The sequence below is a fragment of the Beta vulgaris genome, chromosome 4 (assembly GCF_026745355.1).
Source record: "Beta vulgaris subsp. vulgaris cultivar EL10 chromosome 4, EL10.2, whole genome shotgun sequence".
Lineage (NCBI taxonomy): Eukaryota > Viridiplantae > Streptophyta > Magnoliopsida > Caryophyllales > Amaranthaceae > Beta > Beta vulgaris.
Window position 1 is genome coordinate 52,520,682 of NC_079205.1, and position 22,540 is coordinate 52,543,221.

The window sequence follows — 22,540 nt, forward strand, 5'->3', positions numbered from 1 at the left end:
TTTAAAAAAATTATTAACATGTTGTACAACATAAGTATATAGTTATTACAAAGAAAAAAAAGGTAATCAGTAATTTAACACAAAATCTCCACACTGCAATTGGGTTTTCCACTAAATACACTCTATATCAACCAATAAAACTCATGAAGAAAATATCAAGAATACAGATTGCTAAGAATTGGGACGAGAAGACCTGAAAAAGAAGCAATTAGGGACGAGACATGAACTGATCTTAGCTTATTGGTTTCTTCTCCATTCTTAGCAGACAAACACCATCCCTAAGCATTTCTTTCCATCAAGATTGACCACTCAAATAACAAGATCATCGCTTGCACCTAAAATGACCATTCCCGAAGCTAGTCACCTTCATGGACAATTACAAAACAGTAATGTCTTCAGAAAAATTCCAACCGTTAAGTGTAATCCGTGGAGTATTTCCAGGAGGTACCTCGAATGTTATCTTTATTGACATGATCTCACCCGGTACCAGAGAAAAATAATTGTCAGAATAATGCACAGGGAGAACTCTCGTGTCTTCCCCTTCCTTGATTACATTCTTTGATACATGAACTGAGAAATGCAAGAAGAAAGCAACCCCAACATCAACTCCATTGGTTTCAACAAGCTTCAAACTGTTACTTTCCCGGGAAAACAATCTGTTAAGTTTCTGGAGAATTCTAGCTTCCTGTTTATTTTCATTAATATCAAGCGTGAGTTTCTCTAAAGCACCATTGCCGACTCCATGGCAGAAATTGTTCTTGTGCAGCTGGTCCTCAAGATTTGGCTTCTTGGAGGTGTTCTCTACTTTCATTAGTACTTCATAGGTGGAATCTTGACTGATGACTTTGGATGTAATTTTGAGAGGTATTTTCTTCATTCTATATGGTTCAAGCAAAGTGTAATCACCACCAGGTAGATGCAACCAGTAGAAGTTTCTCGATAAAATACCATTATCTGACATGCGATATAGCCTAAGGAGAAGGAAGTATACTGGCTTTGGATTTTCAGATTCTGGATACTTCATCTTTGTGATAGTTACAGTCATTTTAGGAGGCACAGAGAGCCTCTCGTGGACACTGCAGTATGGGCGTGATCCTTCCAGATCCCATACCGAGGCTTCTACAGCTACATCAGACAACTTGTCTGATGTAGTATTAACTACCTGGAAGGGAAAAAATTTCCACCTTAAAGGCTTAAAGTAAGCATCATTTGCATATATTGATTTAGAGAAATATTCATATTTCAGCTCATGCAGCTGGAATATAATATGTATATATGTGTCTATATATGTATATATGTATAAACTATAATGTATATATGTGTGTATATATGTATAATGTATATATGTGTGTATATATGTATACAGTATATATGTATAATGTATATATGTGTGTATATATGTATATTGTATATATGTGTATATGTATGTATATAAACATATATGTACATATATATATTGCCGCAATCACAAGACTCGGATAAAGGTTGAAGCTTCAACTTGATAGATACCTCTATACAATAGTTTGCAAGGTTTAGCTGGACATGAATGGGCTCAGCAGCAGAACGACATCCATAGAAACCACCTGTTTGGTCAAGTAGGTGATCGTAAAACTGACCCCTCAGACCTGTCCAAGGATTTTGAGTTTTCCATATTAAGACGCCTGTAAATTTACTCCACATATGGGAAGCCCATCCCTCAAGTAGAGCTCTATATTGTACATAGTTCACGAGTTGAGCCTGAGACAAACCATATCAATCCATGAACTGTATAAAGGTTAAATCTCTACAAATTCATAAGACTAAAGAGGAGGATATGCGAGTTTCACCTTCAGGCAAAAGTCATCCAGATCCTGTGGAGTTCCATATTGTAAGACCTGATCATGAACCGAGCCTGGTTTTGAATAAGGGATGTATTTATGATATTCCCAAATTGCATTAGGCACTTCTTCTACATAACCATTGTCAAGTGTTTTGAACAATGGAATTTGCCAGCCTTCTTTTGGCATAGTTGCCCTAATAGTAGCTGCAACTGGCATTCCAACAGATCCAACCTCAGGGTTGAATCCATATTTGTAGTAGTTGTCCTTAAAGAAGTTCTCAGGATTCTGAATTTCATAAGGACCATCGGTAAAGTTCCCTTTACCATCAGCAAACCCATCCCACATTGACCCTTGAACATAAACTCGAGTACCATCCAGATATTGACTAGGATCCGTATCTTCCACAACTCTGCCATTTCCATTGTCATTCCCAAAGCTTGGATGGAGTCTAAGGTCAAGCTTCAGAGCGGCATTAATGTCATCTGGTGGAATTTGTTCATTACCACCGACCCAAAGAGCAAGACTGGCATGATTCCGGAGGAGCTTGATAGTGTCTCTAGCGCACAGCAAAAAGAGATCATGGTCTAAGGGACCATTTGGATTTGATATAGGATCTCCTCGTCCATCAACATCTCCAGTAATCCAGAACTCCTGCCATACCTGCAGAAGAAATTACAAAAGCCAGTGACTGCATTAATTCATCGCAAATGCAGTTAAAATTTTAGATTTTCCACATGCAACAAAATTTATGACTGCAAAGAGATACTCTCTCCATTTTCTAATGTTCTACTCACTTTCTTTTTACATCCATTTTTGCAAGTTCTACTCACTTTTACTTTGATCCTGTTTTGACACAGTGTATTGCCTCTTTTTTCTCAATTACTCTGCCAAAAGGGCCCAAATAAATGCACTAAACCTCTTTTATTCTTCTTCAACTCCACCAAACTGGCCCCAAATATTAGAAAACGGAAAGAGTAGGAATATGAGTTAGACAGCTCCTGCGTCACAGGTGACCATAGACCCAGAACGCTATACCAGCTTCACCCTTATAAAACAATTTCAAATCTTAATAGAACAAACATAATGTCTAAAAACAAATACCTATTTTATTCAGACTTGGGTACTAAGGTATTTCTGTCACACCATGGGTACATTTCTAAGTGTCTGCCTCGCATATTTTAAGAAAAAATTTCATGATTTTGGCCCAAAATGAAGTGTCGAAGTGCCCAAACCCATTTCAGAGTCTCGAGCGGGTTGAGGTCAAATGAAGAGTCCAAGAAACAAAGCTCAGTACCAAATCGTGTTAAGAAAGGTCAAATGGCAAGCAAATGACACATTAATCTCCCGATGGAAGAAAATCAATTAATGAGGAAAAGAAAATAATAGGACAAAAATCAATTTGAAAGAGAGATGAAGATTTATATGCCTTAATAGTCTTCAGAAGAAAAAAAAAAAAAAAGCATGACTTACCAATAGGCCATTTACATCACAATAATGGTAAAATTCCGGTCTCTCAGCCAATCCCCCACCCCAACAACGCATCATATTAAAGTTCATAGCAGCATGGAACTTTATGTCTGTTTCATAGCGCTTCTTCGAAAGCCGCAATAAACCATCTGATAATATCCAATTACCACCACGGATAAAAATAGGTTGTCCATTAACCTTAAACAGCCTGTAAATGGTAATGATGTAAGTTACCTGCATCTGCATTTATAATAAGTATGATAATAATTGATAATGATGTATAGTTAACTTCATTCCATACCTCCCACCAGTGGCACTATCGATATAGCTTTCAATTTTGCGAAATCCGAAGAGATGATCCCACATATCAGATTCTCCGAATCCTTCAACATCTGTAGCAATAGTGATGTTATATAAGGATTGCTCGCCCATACCATTTGGCCACCAGAGATTTGGTTTGTAGAAGAAAAGCTGCACATTTGAAGTGAGTGGAGGTCATATAACATGCTATGAAAATTCTGAATTTCGATCTCTTCATCCATACAACATCAATCGAACTGGAAATTCTTCTGAAGTTCAAAGACCAGAGAGATCTAGGACTAGTGTCAGGGTCAAGGCAGATCATTTAATTGTTTCCAACTCCACATAAGACTTGAAACTTTATTTAAAGATGAAATAAGCAAGAGCAATACTGCAATATCAATCATGCCAATGCACCAACAAATTTAAAGTAGCGCCGATTGCCCATGAGCATATGAAGAGGCAGTGCCACAACTCCTTATCCAGCCAAATTGATAGATTTAAAGGCTGTGCATGTGTACCATGGTCTTGCATTACAAATAAAGCGGTGCATAATGTTTTGTTGCAGCAAGAATAGCTACCACCCAGCAAGAATCCAACAGCTCCGCATCTGGAGACTGTTAGATATATGCAGCGCAAACTTAACCAAGTACAAACAAAGAAGCAGTTAGCAAGTCAATGATTAGTATCTTGCATTTTAGAAAGCTATGAGCATGTTGTCTGACCTAAACAAAGTCAAACTTTGTATATATACACAAAATTAGCAAGTCAATGATTATTATCTGCATTTTACGCAAGCTACGAGCATGTTTTCTGAGCTAAACTAAGTGAAACTTCATATATATATATATATATATATTATATATATATAATATATATATATATATATATATACTTCCTCCGTTTTATTTTTACTTGCAACACTTTTTTTTCTCATCAACTCCAATGCAAAATTTGGGTAGGAGAGAGGTAGAGAGGAAAAAAAGAGAGGGCCCCATGTGATTGGAGAGAGATCGAGAGAAAGGAAAAACAAAAGTAGAAAGTGTTGCAAGTAAAAAAACGGAGGAAGTATATATATACGTACATATGTACATATATATATATATATATATATATAAATTTAAGTTAGGATGTTTACTAGCATCATAACTAGGGGAAATGATTTCAGATTAGAAAGATAAGTACAAACCTCTGGAAATGAATACTGAACACGTGCTCCTGGAGGGATAGAAAGATGCTGAGTGTGAAGATGCTCCACCAGGCAGATACTATTCTCGACTTCAGTTGTAACTTGTATCTTCAAAGAACATTCTGCAACCCACCCACTTCTATTTTCTAGTTCTAATGTAGTATGCAAGTAAGCCCTCTTATAGCCATCAAAGAAGGACGACACCAAGTGGGGATCGATTATTTTAACCGGCTGAACCAGACAGTCAGACATCAACATCATATATTTCACATACTTCATTGCAAGAAAAATATATACTATCATAGGACGGAAAGGAAAGTTTCTATTGTAAACATATGGAGTCAATCTACTGAAAAACATTCACAGATAAATTCCAGAGGAAGCACAAAAAAAAGCCCTTGGCAATTGCTGGTGCGTATGATTAGACATTGAAACAGATGAACTTGACCAAACTACATTTGGATCAATCTTATACTTCCTGTGTTTATTTTTAGTTGCAACCTGGGGGTTGGGGGAGGGGAGACTGCATCTTAGGAGACACATGTGAATGTGATAGGAAAGATCAAAAAGGTGCCCATGTAATGAGGGAAGAGAGAGAACTCATACGCCAAGAAAAGTAAGCTGTTAGTTTGAAACATCCAAAACAGGATAGGGTTGCGACTTAAAAACAGAGGAAGTATTTAGTTAAAAATACATATCTGTCCCCTCCAATTAAAAAACTGTTTCCAACTGCTATGAAGTTCAAGAAAGGGGGATTGTAAAGAAAAGGGAACAAGAAGAATTTTATTTAACAAGGAAAGAAGACATATATTCAAATGTTCTTAGACATCTAAAGACCTGAAGGAGACGACTTCTTTCTTAATTTGCAAATTTGTTGCAAACTATTACAGCTTCCAGAGTGTATCCGTTCGCCAAGGAAAGTCCACTGTAAAGCACTTGTATGCCCAGAATCAGAAAATCGTGGAGTATAAAGCAAGCCAGAATATTTCCCAAGGTGCAGGAGATAATTAGTCATAAGATGAACCTCAAATTTCCTAAAAGACTGAAGAAGTAAATATCTAAACACAAACAAAATTAAGTGAAACATGTTAGGCAGAATACAGACCCCGGTGATTGAAAGTGAAACCTCATCCCAAATGCCAGTGTTTCGATCCCTGTTGGTCAATCAAACAGAAAAGAAATCTGCATGTAAGAATATGATTTTAATTTGATGCATAGCCTTTTCTGATGATGCAAATGTTATCATAAACCCGAAGCAAGTTAATACTACTTCATACTAGGCATCGCTCTCCTTCCTAAGGCTCCGTTTGGTAGGGTGTAAAATGTTTTCCATGAAAATGAGTTTTCTTTTTCCTCTCATTTTCCATTGTTTGGTATAGTAAGGGGTGTAAAACAAGTTTTTCATCAAAGGAGCTCTAGGTGAAAATTATTTTCCTTAAAGAAAGAAGGGAAAACACATTTTCCTCCCTTCTCCTTAGCAACATTTTACTCTCCTCTTATCCATCCTCTCCCTTCCCCTTCTACTTATTTCTTTTCCGTAACTTTTTTTACATTTAACCAAACAAAGGAAAATTAGCTTCACAATTGGATTGTCCATGTAAAATGTTTTACACGAAAATTCATTTTACCTTGAAAATGTTTTACATCCATCCAAACGGAGCCTAAATTACATATCCCCTCTAAAACCAAGCAAGTTTTACAGTTAGAATGTTCAATGTCCTAAAACATCACATCTAATAAAGATATCCTGCACAGTACACAAATTAATCTCCTCTCACGCTCCAACATGACTAATTGACTCGGGAACAGATTGTCATACACTATGTTTATTAGATATGTTCAAATGTTTGACAGTCTAACTGTACTTGCTCAGTTCCCTGATACTAGCATGTAACTTTTTCTTTTTCCATTCATTGTAGTACCTAGCATGAAAACTTGCAAGCCAGATATATTTAACAAGTACCGCAGTTATTTGAGCAGAGATTTCATAATACGTGGATTGTGCTCCAGGGAGCACAATAGCTCCCACAATGCAAAATAGAACATTTACGAAAACGAATGCGAACATTTTATTGTTTAAATGGAACATTACAAGAATTCACTTGCGATTACGAACATTTTACTGTTTAAGTGGAACGGTACAAGAGTTCACTTACAAAACGAACATTTTACTGTTGAAGTGAAACATTACGAGAATTCAATTATGAAAATGAACATTTTACTGTTGAAGTGGAACATTACCAGAATTCAATTACTTAAATTGAACATTTGCTCAGCAAACATAGAACATATTTTCACGGAAAATATAACATATTTTTTTGCTGAAAAATAAGCTGTATTTGGACATTTTTTTTTTGAAATAGAACATTTGCTTATCGAAAATAGAACAATTTTCACGAAAAATAGATTATAATTTTCTGATAAAAAATAAGCTTAAAACGAACATTTATTGCAATAGAACATTTACTTATTGAAAATAGAACAATTTTGACAGAAAATAGCACATATTTTTTTTTACCGAAAATATGCTTAAAACGAACATTTGTTGAAACAGATCATTTGCTTATTGAAATTAGAACAATTTTCACGGAAAATAGAACATATTTTTTCACTGAAAAATATGCTTGAAACAAACATTTGTTGAAATAGAACATTAACTCATCGAAAATGGAACAAATTTACAGGTGCACCGTGTATACCGTGCTCCTAGGAGCACCATAGAATTTTCAGAGATTTCACAAACACGGTAATATTGTTAAGCACTAAGAATTTTTCAGACGCAGCCACTCATGCATTTGAAGTAGATGAACTATAACATGAGATTGTTAAGCAGCAACTTCATCGAAATCTAAGCCAATAATACAGCCAAAAGGGAGAACCTAGTAGCAACACATCCTCTGACCCCAGCCCTCAGATTCCCTCACCTCAAAAGATATTTAAAAGAGAAAGAAAAGAAGTTGAAAACGAAGAAGCAAATGAATTCCAGACTATTATTTCTCATAGTCTTACATGAGAGTCACCTGATAGGAGTCATCCAATCCCAACCCTCCACATATTGGGCTGCAACATCTTTGCCAATCTACCATATAGAACAAAAACAAGAAAATAAAATAAAATTGGAATTATGTATATAGATTAGGAAGTTTCACAGATAGTTCCATGAAATAGAACAGATAAACATACCACAAGTCAGACACTTTACGAGTGAGTCAAAATGCTATTGAAAAGGGAACTTTGTCAGATAGAGGTGTCCATGCAGCATCCATTGAAGCAACTACCGAAATGCTCAACATTACATAAATAAATACTTCCAATCTATTCAAGAATGTTTATTATCTCATTTCACAACTGCTGGAATTACATTCACTCACTCAAGAAACAGACATCACATCAAATCCAGCAAAATGCATTCAGTGGAATTCTTATCTTAGCGAATGTAAAAGTGAAATGAATAATGGATGCTCAGATTTATCAAACTCACGACGCCAACCAGAAAATCTGATCCTATTGAATCTTACCATCAACTTGCTTTGGCACCAAATTACTATTCAGAATTAAATTTATATCAAAGCCCTTTCTCTACATAATTTACCATGTGATGATATCATTGAAATAAAGAAAGTAGTTCCTCTAACATCTAAGCTACCAACAATTACTAAAACACTACTAAGTGAACTCATATATTTCAGCATTATACGAAATTTACTGTTACTATATTACAAGCAAAAGGAAGAAGGAAAAGCTCCACATATAGGAGCATTTAAGTGAGATCCGCCACCATGGACAATAGCATTCATATCATGAATTTCCATACAAATGAAGAAACAGATGAATAGAGCATATGTTGCCACAAATTTTATGGCCACATGTTCGGTCTAGTGAAATTAAGTAGCATCACTAAAGACTTCCAAGCATCTGATACTGCTATAACTTTCGCAGGATAGATACCTCCGATGAAAGCCTATTAGGAATTAGGATTGAAACATGCAGGACTATGTAACTATAACAATACCTCGTGGTCACCACCTTGACCACCTTTAGGCGGAATTCTCCCAGGATGATCCGGAGGGTAAACTATAACAGCTAGAAGATTTTGACCTTCAGGAGACAATATATCAGTGACATCAATAGAATGCCTCCGGAACATTCCCCTTCCAAGATCTCTTTTATGTCCATTCAGATATACCTCTGCAGAGTAATTAATGGCACGGAAGTTCAAATCCACATGCTGATTCACAGCCTACATAAGTTTGTAAGAAAAACATTGGTCATCAAGTAACTCAGATAATAGTTCATCACCAGGTGAGCATGTCAAAGGAAGTAGTCTTTTGTAACTTTGCGGAGAAGTGGGGATAGAATTCATTTATTACAACCAATAAATATCAAAAATAAAGAAATCCTCTGCAATTTAGACACCATCAAGTAATCTGTACGCACCAGCTTACACTCAAATTTTGTGAAAAACCAGAAGGTATAGTGCTCCCTCCCAGAATCAGCAATATCAACAATTTCTTTGTTTTCCAAACCATAAAATGGATCAGGGACGACCTTGTTCTCCACAAGGGTTCCCAATACCCTGCCAAATAGAAAACATAACACAATCGATCAACACAAGGACCACTTATCTTCATTTACAACAACAAAAGTTCTACAACTGCACTGGTGCTCTATTGTACTTACTCTTGCCACATTAGCAAAAAAACATTTTTAGCGGAGCCAACCCCAGTCTCATTTGGGTGCATTATGGTGACATAAGTTCAATCTTCCTATTAATAGTACTAATTTACAAACCTCAGATCACTGTTATTAAAAGGCCAAACTTTGGATTATCCTAACCCAATTGTCCAAATAAAAATCACAATGTCATTGGGTAAATTATCCTATGATCATTTACCAATTTAAAGCAATACTAATTACTAAGAGTCTTTGACACCTTCAAGTGTTGCTTGTCCACTCGTGTCATATCCGACACAACATGACACTTGGATACTTCATTTCAAACCAAAACTTGACATTTTTCTACATCATAAACAGTCAGACACCTATATCAATGTAGACACTTTAACCCTATGTTGCTCGAACTCGAAAACCCATGTCCGGCATGGGCACGTGTCCAAGTTTTGATTCGACTATTTTTTTAGAATTCTTTCAATTTTGTGGCCCAAAAATGAAGTGTCCACGTGTCCTACATCCGAGTATCGAGGATCCAACAAGGGTACTTGGGTTGAAATCAATAGTCCGAGCAACATAGCTTTAACCAAGTCTGAGTAACAGAGCCAATAGTTACAATTCAATGATCACCAAAACCACACCACACCACACCAAAATCAACCAAGATATACAATGTCAGACTAACAACATAACAAAAAAACATACCACTAAACTACAATTAAAGAGGAGAGAGAAACGAAGTATTACGTTCCGGGAACAACGGCGTTCATCCAAGGAGAAGAAGGACCAGAAGGTGGATGAGTAGTGGTAAGTTGTTCTCCAGTGAGTTCGATATCAGTGGATCTCGCTGCTAACCATCCTGAATTAAGCACAATTTTTCCAATTTCCGCCATTGTTGCACCTTAATTGAGTACTGATTAGTTTCTCAATTGAAATTGCATTGCATTTATACCCTAATTGTTGTGCATCTATAATCTATATAATCTATAATCATCATCTATCTGTATAAATATAGTAGTATATAACAATTGGACAACTTAAGCTCTTGCTTTGACAAGAAGAAGAAAAGGCTTAGACATTGCTTTTGCTTTTGCTTTTGCTTTTGCTTTAGCTCAACTCAAGACACGCGGAAGAGAGAGAAAACGAGACAAGGACGAGACATTAAAGATGGAAATCCATAAACAAGCTTTCCAAAAATCAAGTTTAAAACTTGAAGCTGACAAAAAAAAAATGACATATTTCTAAAACCAATTTCTGAAATTCTTTTACTTAGTAACATAATCAAGCTACTTATATACTCGTTTTAGAAATATAATTATTCTTTAGATAAACATGCTTAATTTACCAATTTAGGGCATGTTTTCTTCTGTATAAAACAACTGAACTGAAATGATTGCAATTGAATTGAACTGAACAGATTGCAACTGAACTGAATTGAACAGATTGTAATTGAACTGAATTAAATTAGAACTAATAATAGTGATAATAATATAATATAATACTATTTAATTAATAATAAATTCATAATAATGATTTATTAATAATAATAAGTTATTAAATAAAATAATAATTAACCGATTACGAAAACTAGTTAATGTTTGATAGTACTATTATTTTGCCAAGTAATTCAACTATCAAAATGTGTATTTTTTTCATTTCAACAAGGACAAGTATCATTGTTATTATTATTATAATAGTATTATTGTTGTCATCTATTAAAAAGTTTGTACTTTGAACAATGACAAATTATTGCAATGTGTACTTCTTAGGCTTAAATCATCATTTCAATATAATTAGCCGAATCATATAAAAAAAAGTATTAGCAAAACAATAATTAGCAATATTAAAATAATAATAATATACAATAATATAATAATAATAATTGTAATCATGATATTAATATTTATAATAATAATAATAGTAATAATAATAATGATAATAATAATAATAAATAATCATTATTTTATTATCAGAGAATTAAATGACTGAACTGAACTGAACTGATTACAATTGAACTGAACTGATTGCAACTGAACTGAACTAAACTAAAAATAAGTTGGGAAGAGCAGAAACCTTAGTTACTCAAAGAAAAAAAATCAACTATTACTCTAGATATTAGGATTTGAATTAGCTGGGGTCATGCTAAAATAAATGGTATCTAATATAGGAAGAATAAAAATCAAGCACTTTATTGTAAAATATACTCCTCGATAATGTCATAATAGGATTGCTTTCACTATTTTTAGATGTATGATAGCATTTATTATGTTACATTGCATTAGACCTCAAAATAAGGTTTAATTTTACCTCAATATAAAGGCCCAACTAGAGTATAAAGCTCATAGGATGAAGTCAACATAAGTCAAAGTCAATAGAAGAATGCCATCAAGATCATCACGAGATGAAATTCAAGAATACCAAAGATACAGGTGGTTAAAAGAGTAATCACGAAACGGATCCACATAAGGAAGAATGTGCAAAGCTACAATTATTCAGCGCCAGAAGATGGTTGAGATTCGAATCAGAGATGATTCAAACTCCCTCCAAGAAGGCATGGAAGTTACATAACACGTTGATCGTCAAGCAAAGGACAACTATCAAACATCACGCAACAACTTGCATTTACTCTTTTCTTAGCGTCGCCTAGCCTTAGTCCAGCCAACCCCCTTCTGAGGTTATAGTTTAATCCGTTAGACTTAGAACATGTCCTGGCGCCAAGTTATGTAATTCTTTGATTGAAGCAAGAAACCATGGAGCTAACAACCTTCGTGCTTTCCCTTTTGTTGTCCAGTTTGGCTTATCCTCGTATGTGTCGTAGAATCTTTCTTAAAGTTTGTGGTATGTATGAGAATGTTTTATAATTATAAGATTAATTATTGCTTGCTTGCTCTATTTTTTGCATTTCGCCTGAATTTCATAGAAGTTGTAGTTTAATCAAAATCGGTAACCCCTGAGACTAAGCCTCCCGTGACATTCGATATCAAACAATTAGATGTGCATTGACTTATTTGCAAGGTCAACAAACTGCTTTTGCACCAACAAGTTTTTTGGCGACCACAGTGGGAGAAGAAGATTCATGATCAAATTGTGAAATTTCTTCTTCATTCTTTTTACAATTTAACCATAGAAAACAGTTATTGTCATTTTCATTAAAATGTCGAAAACACGTTATAGAAAGAATAAAGAAATGCTTAGGGTGAATCAAGTTTCCAAAACATGGAAACTAGTTTTTCAACCCCTTCGGAGACTAGGATACAAAGTAACAATGTTAAACCAATGGTGAGGAAGAGTCAAATGGAGAGACCCCAAAAAGGAAAATCTCATCTCTATATAGTACTACTGGTCGTGGACTTATACATCAACTATATGAAAAGTTCACAGAGATAGTTAAGCTTCTACTGTCGGAAGCCCGAAAGAGTTAAGGACAACAATTTGATTCTAACTACACAAGTCTAGCCCATGAGTCTGTCAAAGTCTTCACATAGATTCTCCAAAGGATAAGTGAGGAGAATAGAGAAATTAACTCTAGGCATCGAATACTCGTAGATATCAATGATATTGTAAGTGCAACTTTCACGGTAATGCCTAAGTCTCTCACTACTTAAGTAGTTACTCGCTTAGAACCACTAGTCGAAAAACATTATCAGTTAAACGAGAAATTGGTTAAGGCCTTAGAAGAGATCCCACTAAATAGAGCAAGGGGAAGTTGTGGCGTAGCACCAGATACTCCTCCAATACTCCAAGGGTACATCTCCCATCCTGAAACTAGAGATCCATTAATCTCAAAATGATCCACAAACTTCCTTCATGAGCACCCAACAAGGGCAATACCCTTGAGCCTTGGAGAGGGTAATCGTGGAAACCTTAGGAGAAGTGATGGAATGGCAGCGGGCGTGGAGCTAAGCTGGCATCAGGCTTCAGGACATCATCAACCTTCGTTTTTCATGGGTGGTGGACAAATTGTTGACAACACACACCAATATGGACCGTTACAAGGAGGACAGAGGCAATATAGCTTTGTTGCAAACAACAGTAGCTCACTGTATGCATATGTGCCTCATAACCAACCAAATATGGTTGGATTCCTTGTTCATGATTGGTATGCCTCATTTGTGGGAATATTTTGGGGTAGGTTAACCCCAACATCCATTTTCCCAAGCAAATGGCGCTTATCAGCAGGGGATGCCCACAAATGGGATACATTCCCACCATAAATGGCACAAGGAGCAGTCAATCCTAATGTTATGCAGCGCCAGGAGATCCCTATGGGACATTATCAAAATCAACCTTTCACTCCTAACCCTAATCCTGCATATGATCAAGCAAGAGGTGTGGGGAATGGAAATATGGGGTACCCATGGAGGCATCAGGATCCATTGGCAGTACATGTTGAGGCACCAGTCCAAAGACTAGTATGAGATAGTTCTAGGAGAAATCAGAGGCAAATAGGTCAAAAACCTTACCCTGAATGGATTGATAGAGCCAATCCATTTCCTATAACTTTTAAAATACCTGACTTTACCTTGTTCTCAAGCAACGACAGAGTTTCTGTTGAGGAACATTTAGTTAGGTTCAATTGTCAGTGTAGGAAAGCAACTAACAACGACTTATTAAACTTAGAATGTTTTCTATGTCTCTAACTAAGACGACCTTTTGGTTGTATACTAATTTACCACCAAATTTTATCCACTCCTGGTAGGACATGCATGAGCAATTTACAAATCATTTTGCACGCACTGAACTTGGAGTGACCCTAAGTGATCTAGCCAGAATTTAACAAAAGTTAGGATAGTCTGTAGAAGACCACCTATCTAGATTCAAACTGGCTAAGATTAGATGTCATGTCAGTATTCCTAAAAGAGAGTTTGTACAAATGGCTCAAGAGGGAATGTTAATTCAATTTTGAAAAAGGTTTGATGGTCATGCCTTTGGCGATTTTGTTGAATTAGCATAATTAGTTGTAAGATATGAGAGAAACCTACAAGTGCATCAAGGCACCGAAGTTTCTTTGCTCAGAATGAGGAACCCTTCCACTTTGAAACTGCATAAGAATTGGATGTGGCAGAAATTATTCATGAAGTACCTTATATTTTATAAGTGTTCTCCTCTAGAGAAAAAAGAGTTTCTAGCGCCAAAGAATTCGAAATCTGGGCAAAATAGGACATATACCTTTGATGCTAAGAAATCCAATGCTATTTTCGAATGGTTATCATCTAACAAAAAGATAAAACTGGTAGGAAGGTAAGAACTGTTGAGGAAGTTAAGGGTAAAAAATACCGTAAATGATATGATGCAGTAACTCATGACACTTTTGAATGTGTCGTTTTTAGAAATAAAATTCAGGATGAAACTGATAAGAAAAATATCATGTTTCCTGATGATGAAGATGTTAATGTAGTTGGAATGGACGAACCATTTGAACTATTCTGTGGTATGGTAAAGATTAATAATGTTTTTACTACCACTTTGCAGGCATCTTAAGTTACCAAAATAGGTAACCAACTCTTGAACATATTGCTTGATGAAGGAATCTTGGTTATGCCAAAGATAGCCAATATAAGGAAGAAAGATTCCTAACTAGGCAACTAAGTCTCAAAAGACTGATTGTCTCATAAGTGGAACAACATGCCATGAAGTTAGAAGCTTACAAGGCCAACTTAGCCAAAGCTAAGGCGCTGTTAGTTCAAACTTCCAACCCAACTCCAAGCCTGGCGATGCTTGAGGAAGAGCTAAGACCTATAAAGAGGCTGCTCAAAAATTCTCATTGCAAACCAGGGCAATTAGAAGGCTAAAGGCTCTGAGAAGTGGAATGTACTCGCAGTGTGCATATAGCCTAACCTTTAAAATGGTTAGAACTCGGATCATCCCAAATGATCCTGCCTATGTACCTGCTTATCAACGTCCATTCCAGAAAAGGTTTAAAAGTCAAGGACCAAGGAAAAGCAATGACCCCTGGTCACACCCTTCCTCAAAAGGAAATGAAAGGGAGCCAAGTCAAACTCTTGTACCCAAAATTCTAAAAAGAAGGGTAAATCCCCATGGAAACCAAGGAGGTATATAGATTAAATCAGTATTGAGAGCAGCGCCACTACAAGATGTCCAAAACTTACCTAAAAGTAGGACATTAAAGATGAAAGAGTTGAGTGTAAAAGCTACTGCAGCTAGGAATGACAATGCGTCCTGGACCCGACCCAGGCCCGCTAGGACCCGACCCATTTTAAGGGTCTGGGTCCAGAAATTTTAGACCCAATGGGTCCAGTCGGGTCTGGATCCCGAAGAGCATGGGTCGAGTCCGGGGTCCACATATGCTAGACTTAGACCCACCCCCACATACCCATTTACATATTAGAATTTTTTTTAACCTAAACTCTAAAATTTTATGAGTTGTGATTTTGTGAACTCGTTACTGTTGTAACTCCACTAAGACATGTAACTTTATAAGTTGTAACATTTTAATATTTTATTTAATTCTTAAACTTTATTTAGAGAATGCTTTAACCATGGATACAAGAACCTATATATATTAGGGCGAAATTTTTTAATTACATATATTCAAAAATGTGATGAAAACTTAAAACTAAGAAGGACCCATGGACCCACTAGACCCAGCGGATCTGAGTCTGAAAAATCTAGACCCAATGGATCTGTGGCGGGTATGGGTTTGTGAAAAATAAATAGGTCTGGGTATGGGTCCAGGTGGACCCGACCCAGACCCGTCCCTAACTGCAGCGAGCGAGGGCCAAGATTATTAGCACTCAAAATGTACAAGAGTCCCTTATCACAAATGTAAGAATTGATGAAGAGACTCTACAAGCTGGCATCACTAAAGTGCTTCCTTTAGAAGAGAAAAAGTATGGTGCACCATCTACAAAGAATGATTGTCAGCAACCTCGAGAAGGTGATTCTCTTATGGAAGAGGCGCCAGGGAATGGCTTTAATGAGGACTATTTTCGAGTTTGGATATGAGGATTTGGACTTATTGGTGTCAGATAGTGACTTAGCGTCGGATGGAGACTCACTGATGAATGAGCTTTAGACAGTAAGTTTGTCTAATCACATCTCCTGATTCTGTTTTGATCAGGGACTCTCTAAAGTCAGTTCCTACTATCAAAATTGAGGTTGCTCTACAACTTGAGTTACAAACTCACCAAGAGATAGAAGACTCAAGTACAATTCTCATTGAAGAAGTCGAGCACGTCCTAGAAGTTGAAAACATTCAACAGATGTCGAACTACGATAAGCCACTAGCTCTTGTTAGCTTATAGAGTTATAATGTATCTTTCTTATAAAAGTTTATTATGTCTATAAACCAAGAAAAATGTTTTAATGGGTTTTCCACTATTGTTGATCAAATTATGAAAGATTTAGTTTTTAGAAAATATTTACTTATAAACTCTAATGAATGTTGCTCAACTTTACACGATACTGAATCTTTAGAAGAAGAGGATGAGAAAGTATGGGCTAAAAATGAGGATACTAAATAGGAAGTTTATGATCCACTAGATGAAATAAATTTAGGAGACAGTGAAAATCGACGTGTTACTTACATAAGTAAGCTCCTCACCAACCAAGAAAAACAGGAAATAGTAGAAATTCTAAAAGAATTTAAGGACTGTTTTGCTTGAAAACATCATGAAATGCCTGGTATTGATAGGAAAATAGTATAACATAAACTAACTATTAAGAAAGAATTTAAGCTTGTGGCACAAAGTCCTAGAAGATTAGCGCCTGATGAATTAACAAAGCTTATACAAGAGGAGATAAACAAACTCCTTAAGGCAAAGTTCATAAGGAATTGCCAACATATTGATTGAATTTCTAATATAGTCCCAGTAGTTAAGAAAAATGGCAAGATACGAATTTGCATTAACTTTAGGGATCTAAATGAAGCAACACCTAAGGACCAATATCCCATAGCTGATCTCCTAATAGATGCAACATCAAGATATGAATACATATCTTCTATGGATGGATATGCAAGACAACACCAGTTAAGGCCAGATTGCATATAAGAGAATTGTAGTAAGACAACCTTCATATGTCCAAAATCATTAGACTTGTTTGAATATGTGGTCATGCCATTTAGATTAAAAAATGTTGGAGCTACGTACCAACGAGCAATGGACACAATCTTTAAAGACATGATTGGTAAGATCATGGAAGTATATGTGGATGACATACTCGTGAAATAATCAAATGATTTTTTACGACATAAAGAACATTTGGTTAAGTCATTCACTAGAGACTGAGAGAATATCACCTAAAATGAATCCACTCAAATGTGCATTCAGAGTTAAAGCTATTAACTTCTTAGGATTTCTCATTCATAAAAATGGAATGGAAATTGATCAAAACAAAGCAAAAGCAGTATTTACAGCCAACCCACCTTCTAATTAGAAGGAATTACAAAGTTTTCTTGGACAGGTCAATTATGTTAGGAGATTCATGACCAATTTAGCTAGAAAAACTAAAAAGGTTTCACCTTTACTAAGATTAAGGCTATGTTCAGTTCACCTTATTTTTGCTTATTTCAGATCTAATCAGATCAGATCAGATCAGATCAGAAAAAATAAGTTCATATCAGATCAGACCGGATCAGATCATATCAGATCAGTTCAGATCATGCTTATATTTAAAAAACTCATTATTATTATTAAATATCTTTCATTACACATTAGTAAAAATTATAATAATTGAATATTAATAAAGTACTCATTGAGACGAATCAAACAAGACCCCACATGACTATATTTTTTCTTATATAGTGAGAAAAATCTAAAAGATTCTATCTAATTGTGAATAGTGTCAAGATTCTAAGTGAGAAAGATAAAAAAATAAGGGAGTATTATTATTTACTAGTACATTTGTTCAAAAGAATTATTATTGTTGTTGTTGTACTTATTAATATTGGTAATTATTATTAATCTTGTTGTTACCATTATAAATGTCAGTTATCATTATATTAAGTTATTTTGTTGTTATTAAATAATAGAAAATTAAAAGCCACGTGTTAAGAACATAATATTGACGCAAAAATAAGAAATATATAAAATATGATATCTCAAATTCATGACAACGAAACTACTAAGTTCGGATTACATTTCAAAATAAGCTAAGTGTGAGATACAAATTATAAATTTAGATTCGGTATACCTCTTCCTACCGAATTCCAAACTCTCTAGCTATTTGAAGTTGCACGATATTTATTTCTTTTTTGCTCAAGTCATAGTTGTTTGTATATCTTATTTTATTTTATATGGAAAAAAAGAGTTGAGTTTGCCGACTTCTCAAGTGTGAAACATTTTTTTAAGGGAAAGTGTGAAACATTGTATAAGTGCTCTTATAAATTAATGACTTGAGTTATATAATTATTTTTAGTAATAATAATAATATTATGATTATAATTATTATTGTTGTTCTTATAATGATGATAATAATATAATTATTATTATTAATAATAAGTTGTGTAAAAGTTGTAATAGAAATAAAATGATAATAATAGTAATACTATAAGAAGATCTTATAATGTATTGCATAATAATGATTTACAAAGTAATAATATAATAGTAATAATATATTTTATAAAAGATAAGATCTTGTAAATCAGATCAAATTAGATCAGATCAGATCAGAAAAAATAAGTTTAGATCAGATCCGATCAGAAAAAATAAGTTCAGATTAGATCAGATATGTTCAGATCATAAAATTTCAGGTGAGCTAAACATAGCTTAAAACATGAATCAGAATTCAAATGGAACCAGGAGCATCAAAAGGCTTTTAACCAAATCAAACAGGATTTGGCAAGTCCTCTTGTATTGATTTCTCCAAGGTAAAATGCAAAACCATTAAGGTTATATCTATCTGCCTGCGATTCCATCGGTATTCTCCTTACTCAAGAAAATGATCTGAGAAGGGACATGAGCAGGCTATTAACTATTTAAGTAGAATCCTGCATGATACATAGAAAAGATATACCATGGCAACTATGGATTATTCCCTATAGGTACGAAGTTTACTATCTTGTGATTTTTATAAGTCCCGAGTTACTTATAAATGGTTTAAAAGTTAAGATTTTTAAACGTTGGTCCCATTTTATAAATCTTTGTCACTTGCTGAAAGTGTTCGAAGATGGTAAACATTTAAAAATCTTACCTTCTAAATCGATTATAAGTAACTCATGATCTATGAAGATCACAAGATAGTAAATTTGGGACCTGTAGGGTATAATCCATAATTCGGACTTATAAATCTCTATTATATAAGCCAAGAGAGGAGGTGTGGTGTCCTCTTTTGAAGTGACTAAAATACCCTTAATGATCTAATTAATGGAATGAAAAAAATTATAAAAGCAAATCATTTAAAAATTCTCATTCCAACTTGCCATTTAAAACAAGTTTAAAATGGTATATGCATCAAATACTTTAATCAAAAATTTAATGGACAAAATATTTATACCTTATAAAAAAAAGATGGCATACATAACGTGCACATGAAAAGTCTGAACATTCACTACCTTTGATATTCTTTAATTTAATTAAATCAACTCATTATTTTTGTTCTTTCTGTTCAATATTCATTCACAAAAAAGTAATGTTAACAATCACTCACAACCTTTTTATTTTTTTACATTAACGAATTAATATATCTAAATTCATCTAACTGTTGAATTTTTCACATTTAAGTTTAATCATAAATAAAGTATGAATGGAGTATCTAATAGAATAACAAATTTTGAAATTAACGCACGCATCGCGTGCATATGAAGGCTAGTAGAATAATAACGAAGGTGACAAACAATATCTGGATTTGTCTGATGGGGACAATGATGTATTATTATGAACCTAAATATATTCATCAAAAACATGAAAACATACCAAATAGGAGTTGAATAGAATAACTTGAGAATGTACTGCAATAATATGGACCTAAATAGGAATCTAAATGCTCTACAATGCAACAAATATATCTAAAAACTATATATATATATATTATTATATATTATATATATATATTATATATAATATATATATATATATATATATATATATATATATATGTTGAGATGAATCTTATGAGATTCCATATTGATATTTTTATTTTCTTATAATTATTGTCAGATATGGTCAAAATTCAGTCAAACTAAGGGTATGTTCTCCCCATCTTATGTTTAGTTTAGTTCAATTCACTTATGTTCGGTTAAGTTTCAATCAGTTAAGTTTCTAGTTTAATATCATTACTATTAGTTATAATTTAATTCAGTTGAATTCAGTTGTTTATGCCGAAGAGAACATTCCCCAAAAGACCAAAGCATACTAGATCCGATTAGAAAAATTCATACCAACGAGACCAAATTCTAAGCTCATATCGATCTAGTATAATAGTTGGATTTATACATGGTAAAAAGGTCATTATGCAAACTAACAATAATAATTATTACTGTGAGATTATATTTTGGTACCACCAGGAGTACCAATTATATCTCACTTTGTAGTATCATTATAGAATAATATAAATTAGTACGAGTTAAAATTAGCACCATGAAAGTCATTTTTAGTACCAAGAAAACATTGGAAAGACAAAACAAAAATCGAGAGTTGACATATTTATATAAAACCTAATATCAAAAAATCAAGGGTTCGTTCAGTTTTATTTTCAGATTTCAATATTGGTTTTATGATTTTAAAGTCATATGACATAAGTGGCATAATAAACTTTAGATTAGACATAGTTATATTAATATTGTCAACTTTGAAAACTAACAACATAAAACTACAATTATTTTTTTTTCTTTTGATTTTCATATATATTTTTTTTGTTTAAAAACATGAAAACTTGTAAAAATAAAATAATAAAAAATAAATCATAAGATTCTTACATGTTACCTACTCTTTCCTCCATCTCTATGTCCACTAACTTTATTTTTTACCCTTCACAAAACACTTCTACTATCCACATTGCTATGTTAATGACCAACAATTTCTCTCTCCTATTTTTTAATCCTCACAAAAGCTTAAAATATTAAAGATCCTCTTATGATCTCATGCCAGATGTCATCTTCTCATTTCTTTTAAAGTTGAGAAGGTGCCCAACTTTTGTAAGTTAACCTCAACATTAGGTAATTGTCAAAGAGATAGAGAGTTGGGGAGGATAGGTAAAAAAAATTCATCATTTATAATCCACAACTTGAGATTTAAAAATTGGGATGGAATGACATCCAAAATCAAATATTAAAATCCACATGTCAAAACGAGTTAATAAAGACATAGAAAACTCTCTGAAAAAAAAAAGTCGAGGAAATGCAATCTATTACATATTACGATTTTTGACTTAGAAATTATCCCATTTGTCTAATTAAGTTGTGTTCCTAGAGGGCACATGAGAAAAAAGTAAGAAGATCTACCTTTTACAATACCTCTCTAAACTTTTTTGAATTTTTCTCTTACTTTTGATGATTAAAATCTTACTTTTTAATACTTGTTTCTTACATTTTGTTGTCCATATAAAGTAATATTCTTAACATGAATAATTTTATAAGCATCACAATAGATAAACCAAGATAATACTACCTTTGTTTTTATTTAGTTGCAACAATATCTACTTTTAGGTTTTTTTTATTGGTTGTAATATTTTCCCTTTTTAGGAAATCTTTTGAGATAATTTGACTATATTACCCTTACTTTACATACTCTCCCCATTTAATTACAATACTAGTAGTAGAGACAAGTGGGTCAATTACACTCTCTTTTCTCATTTCTTAAAGTTTGTGCAAATAGGTGAATGTTGTAATTAAATAAAAACAGAGGTAGTATGATAATAGGGAAAATTGAAGTTTAACAAGTCGGTGACAAACCTTAAACCAAATAAAAAAAATAAGATTTTGGTGAAAAAAGGCACTAGAGAAGAAGTAGCAAAACAAGGGCAAAGTTCTACTATAATTCTATTGCATCAAGTACATGATATAGTATATCCAAAAGAACATTATAGTATTATCATATCAACAAAAACTAACCAAAACCTTTTATTGTAGAAAAGAATATAAAAGTTCAAAATTAGGTGGGTGAAAACTGAAAAGTTAGGTTTTATTATTTATATT

The 22,540-nt window shown here is 33.9% G+C and overlaps 1 protein-coding gene across 2 annotated transcripts; it reads right to left on the reverse strand.

The window, feature by feature from the left end:
- On the reverse strand, positions 1-10,662 carry LOC104890840 (mannosylglycoprotein endo-beta-mannosidase). Of its 2 annotated transcripts, XM_010676447.4 has the most exons (11): positions 10,195-10,662; positions 9,214-9,352; positions 8,789-9,016; positions 7,797-7,855; positions 5,882-5,930; positions 4,777-5,007; positions 3,589-3,758; positions 3,291-3,495; positions 1,827-2,480; positions 1,510-1,737; positions 1-1,162 (listed from the first exon to the last, which is right to left on the reverse strand). In XM_010676447.4, exons 1-11 carry the CDS (start codon positions 10,338-10,340, stop codon positions 377-379), a joined length of 2,895 nt encoding a protein of 964 aa, XP_010674749.1. In that variant the 5' UTR covers positions 10,341-10,662; the 3' UTR covers positions 1-376. The 2 variants fall into 2 exon arrangements, with proteins under 2 accessions (XP_010674749.1, XP_010674750.1); XM_010676448.4 differs by lacking the exons at positions 9,214-9,352; positions 10,195-10,662 and having other exon boundaries at positions 7,786-7,855; positions 8,789-8,859.
- Positions 10,663-22,540: the final 11,878 nt, after the last annotated feature.

What these genes read in the sequence shown, in the direction of transcription:
- LOC104890840 (XM_010676447.4), bottom strand. Translation starts at nt 10,340, where the DNA reads ATGGCGGAAATTGGAAAAATTGTGCTTAATTCAGGATGGTTAGCAGCG. An exon ending in AACGCCGTTGTTCCCGGAAC is followed by an intron (nt 9,353 to 10,194) that starts GTAATACTTCGT and finishes TCTATTTGGCAG; the next exon opens with GGTATTGGGAACCCTTGTGG. An exon ending in GATAGTGCCACTGGTGGGAG is followed by an intron (nt 3,496 to 3,588) that starts GTATGGAATGAA and finishes TACCATTTACAG; the next exon opens with GCTGTTTAAGGTTAATGGAC.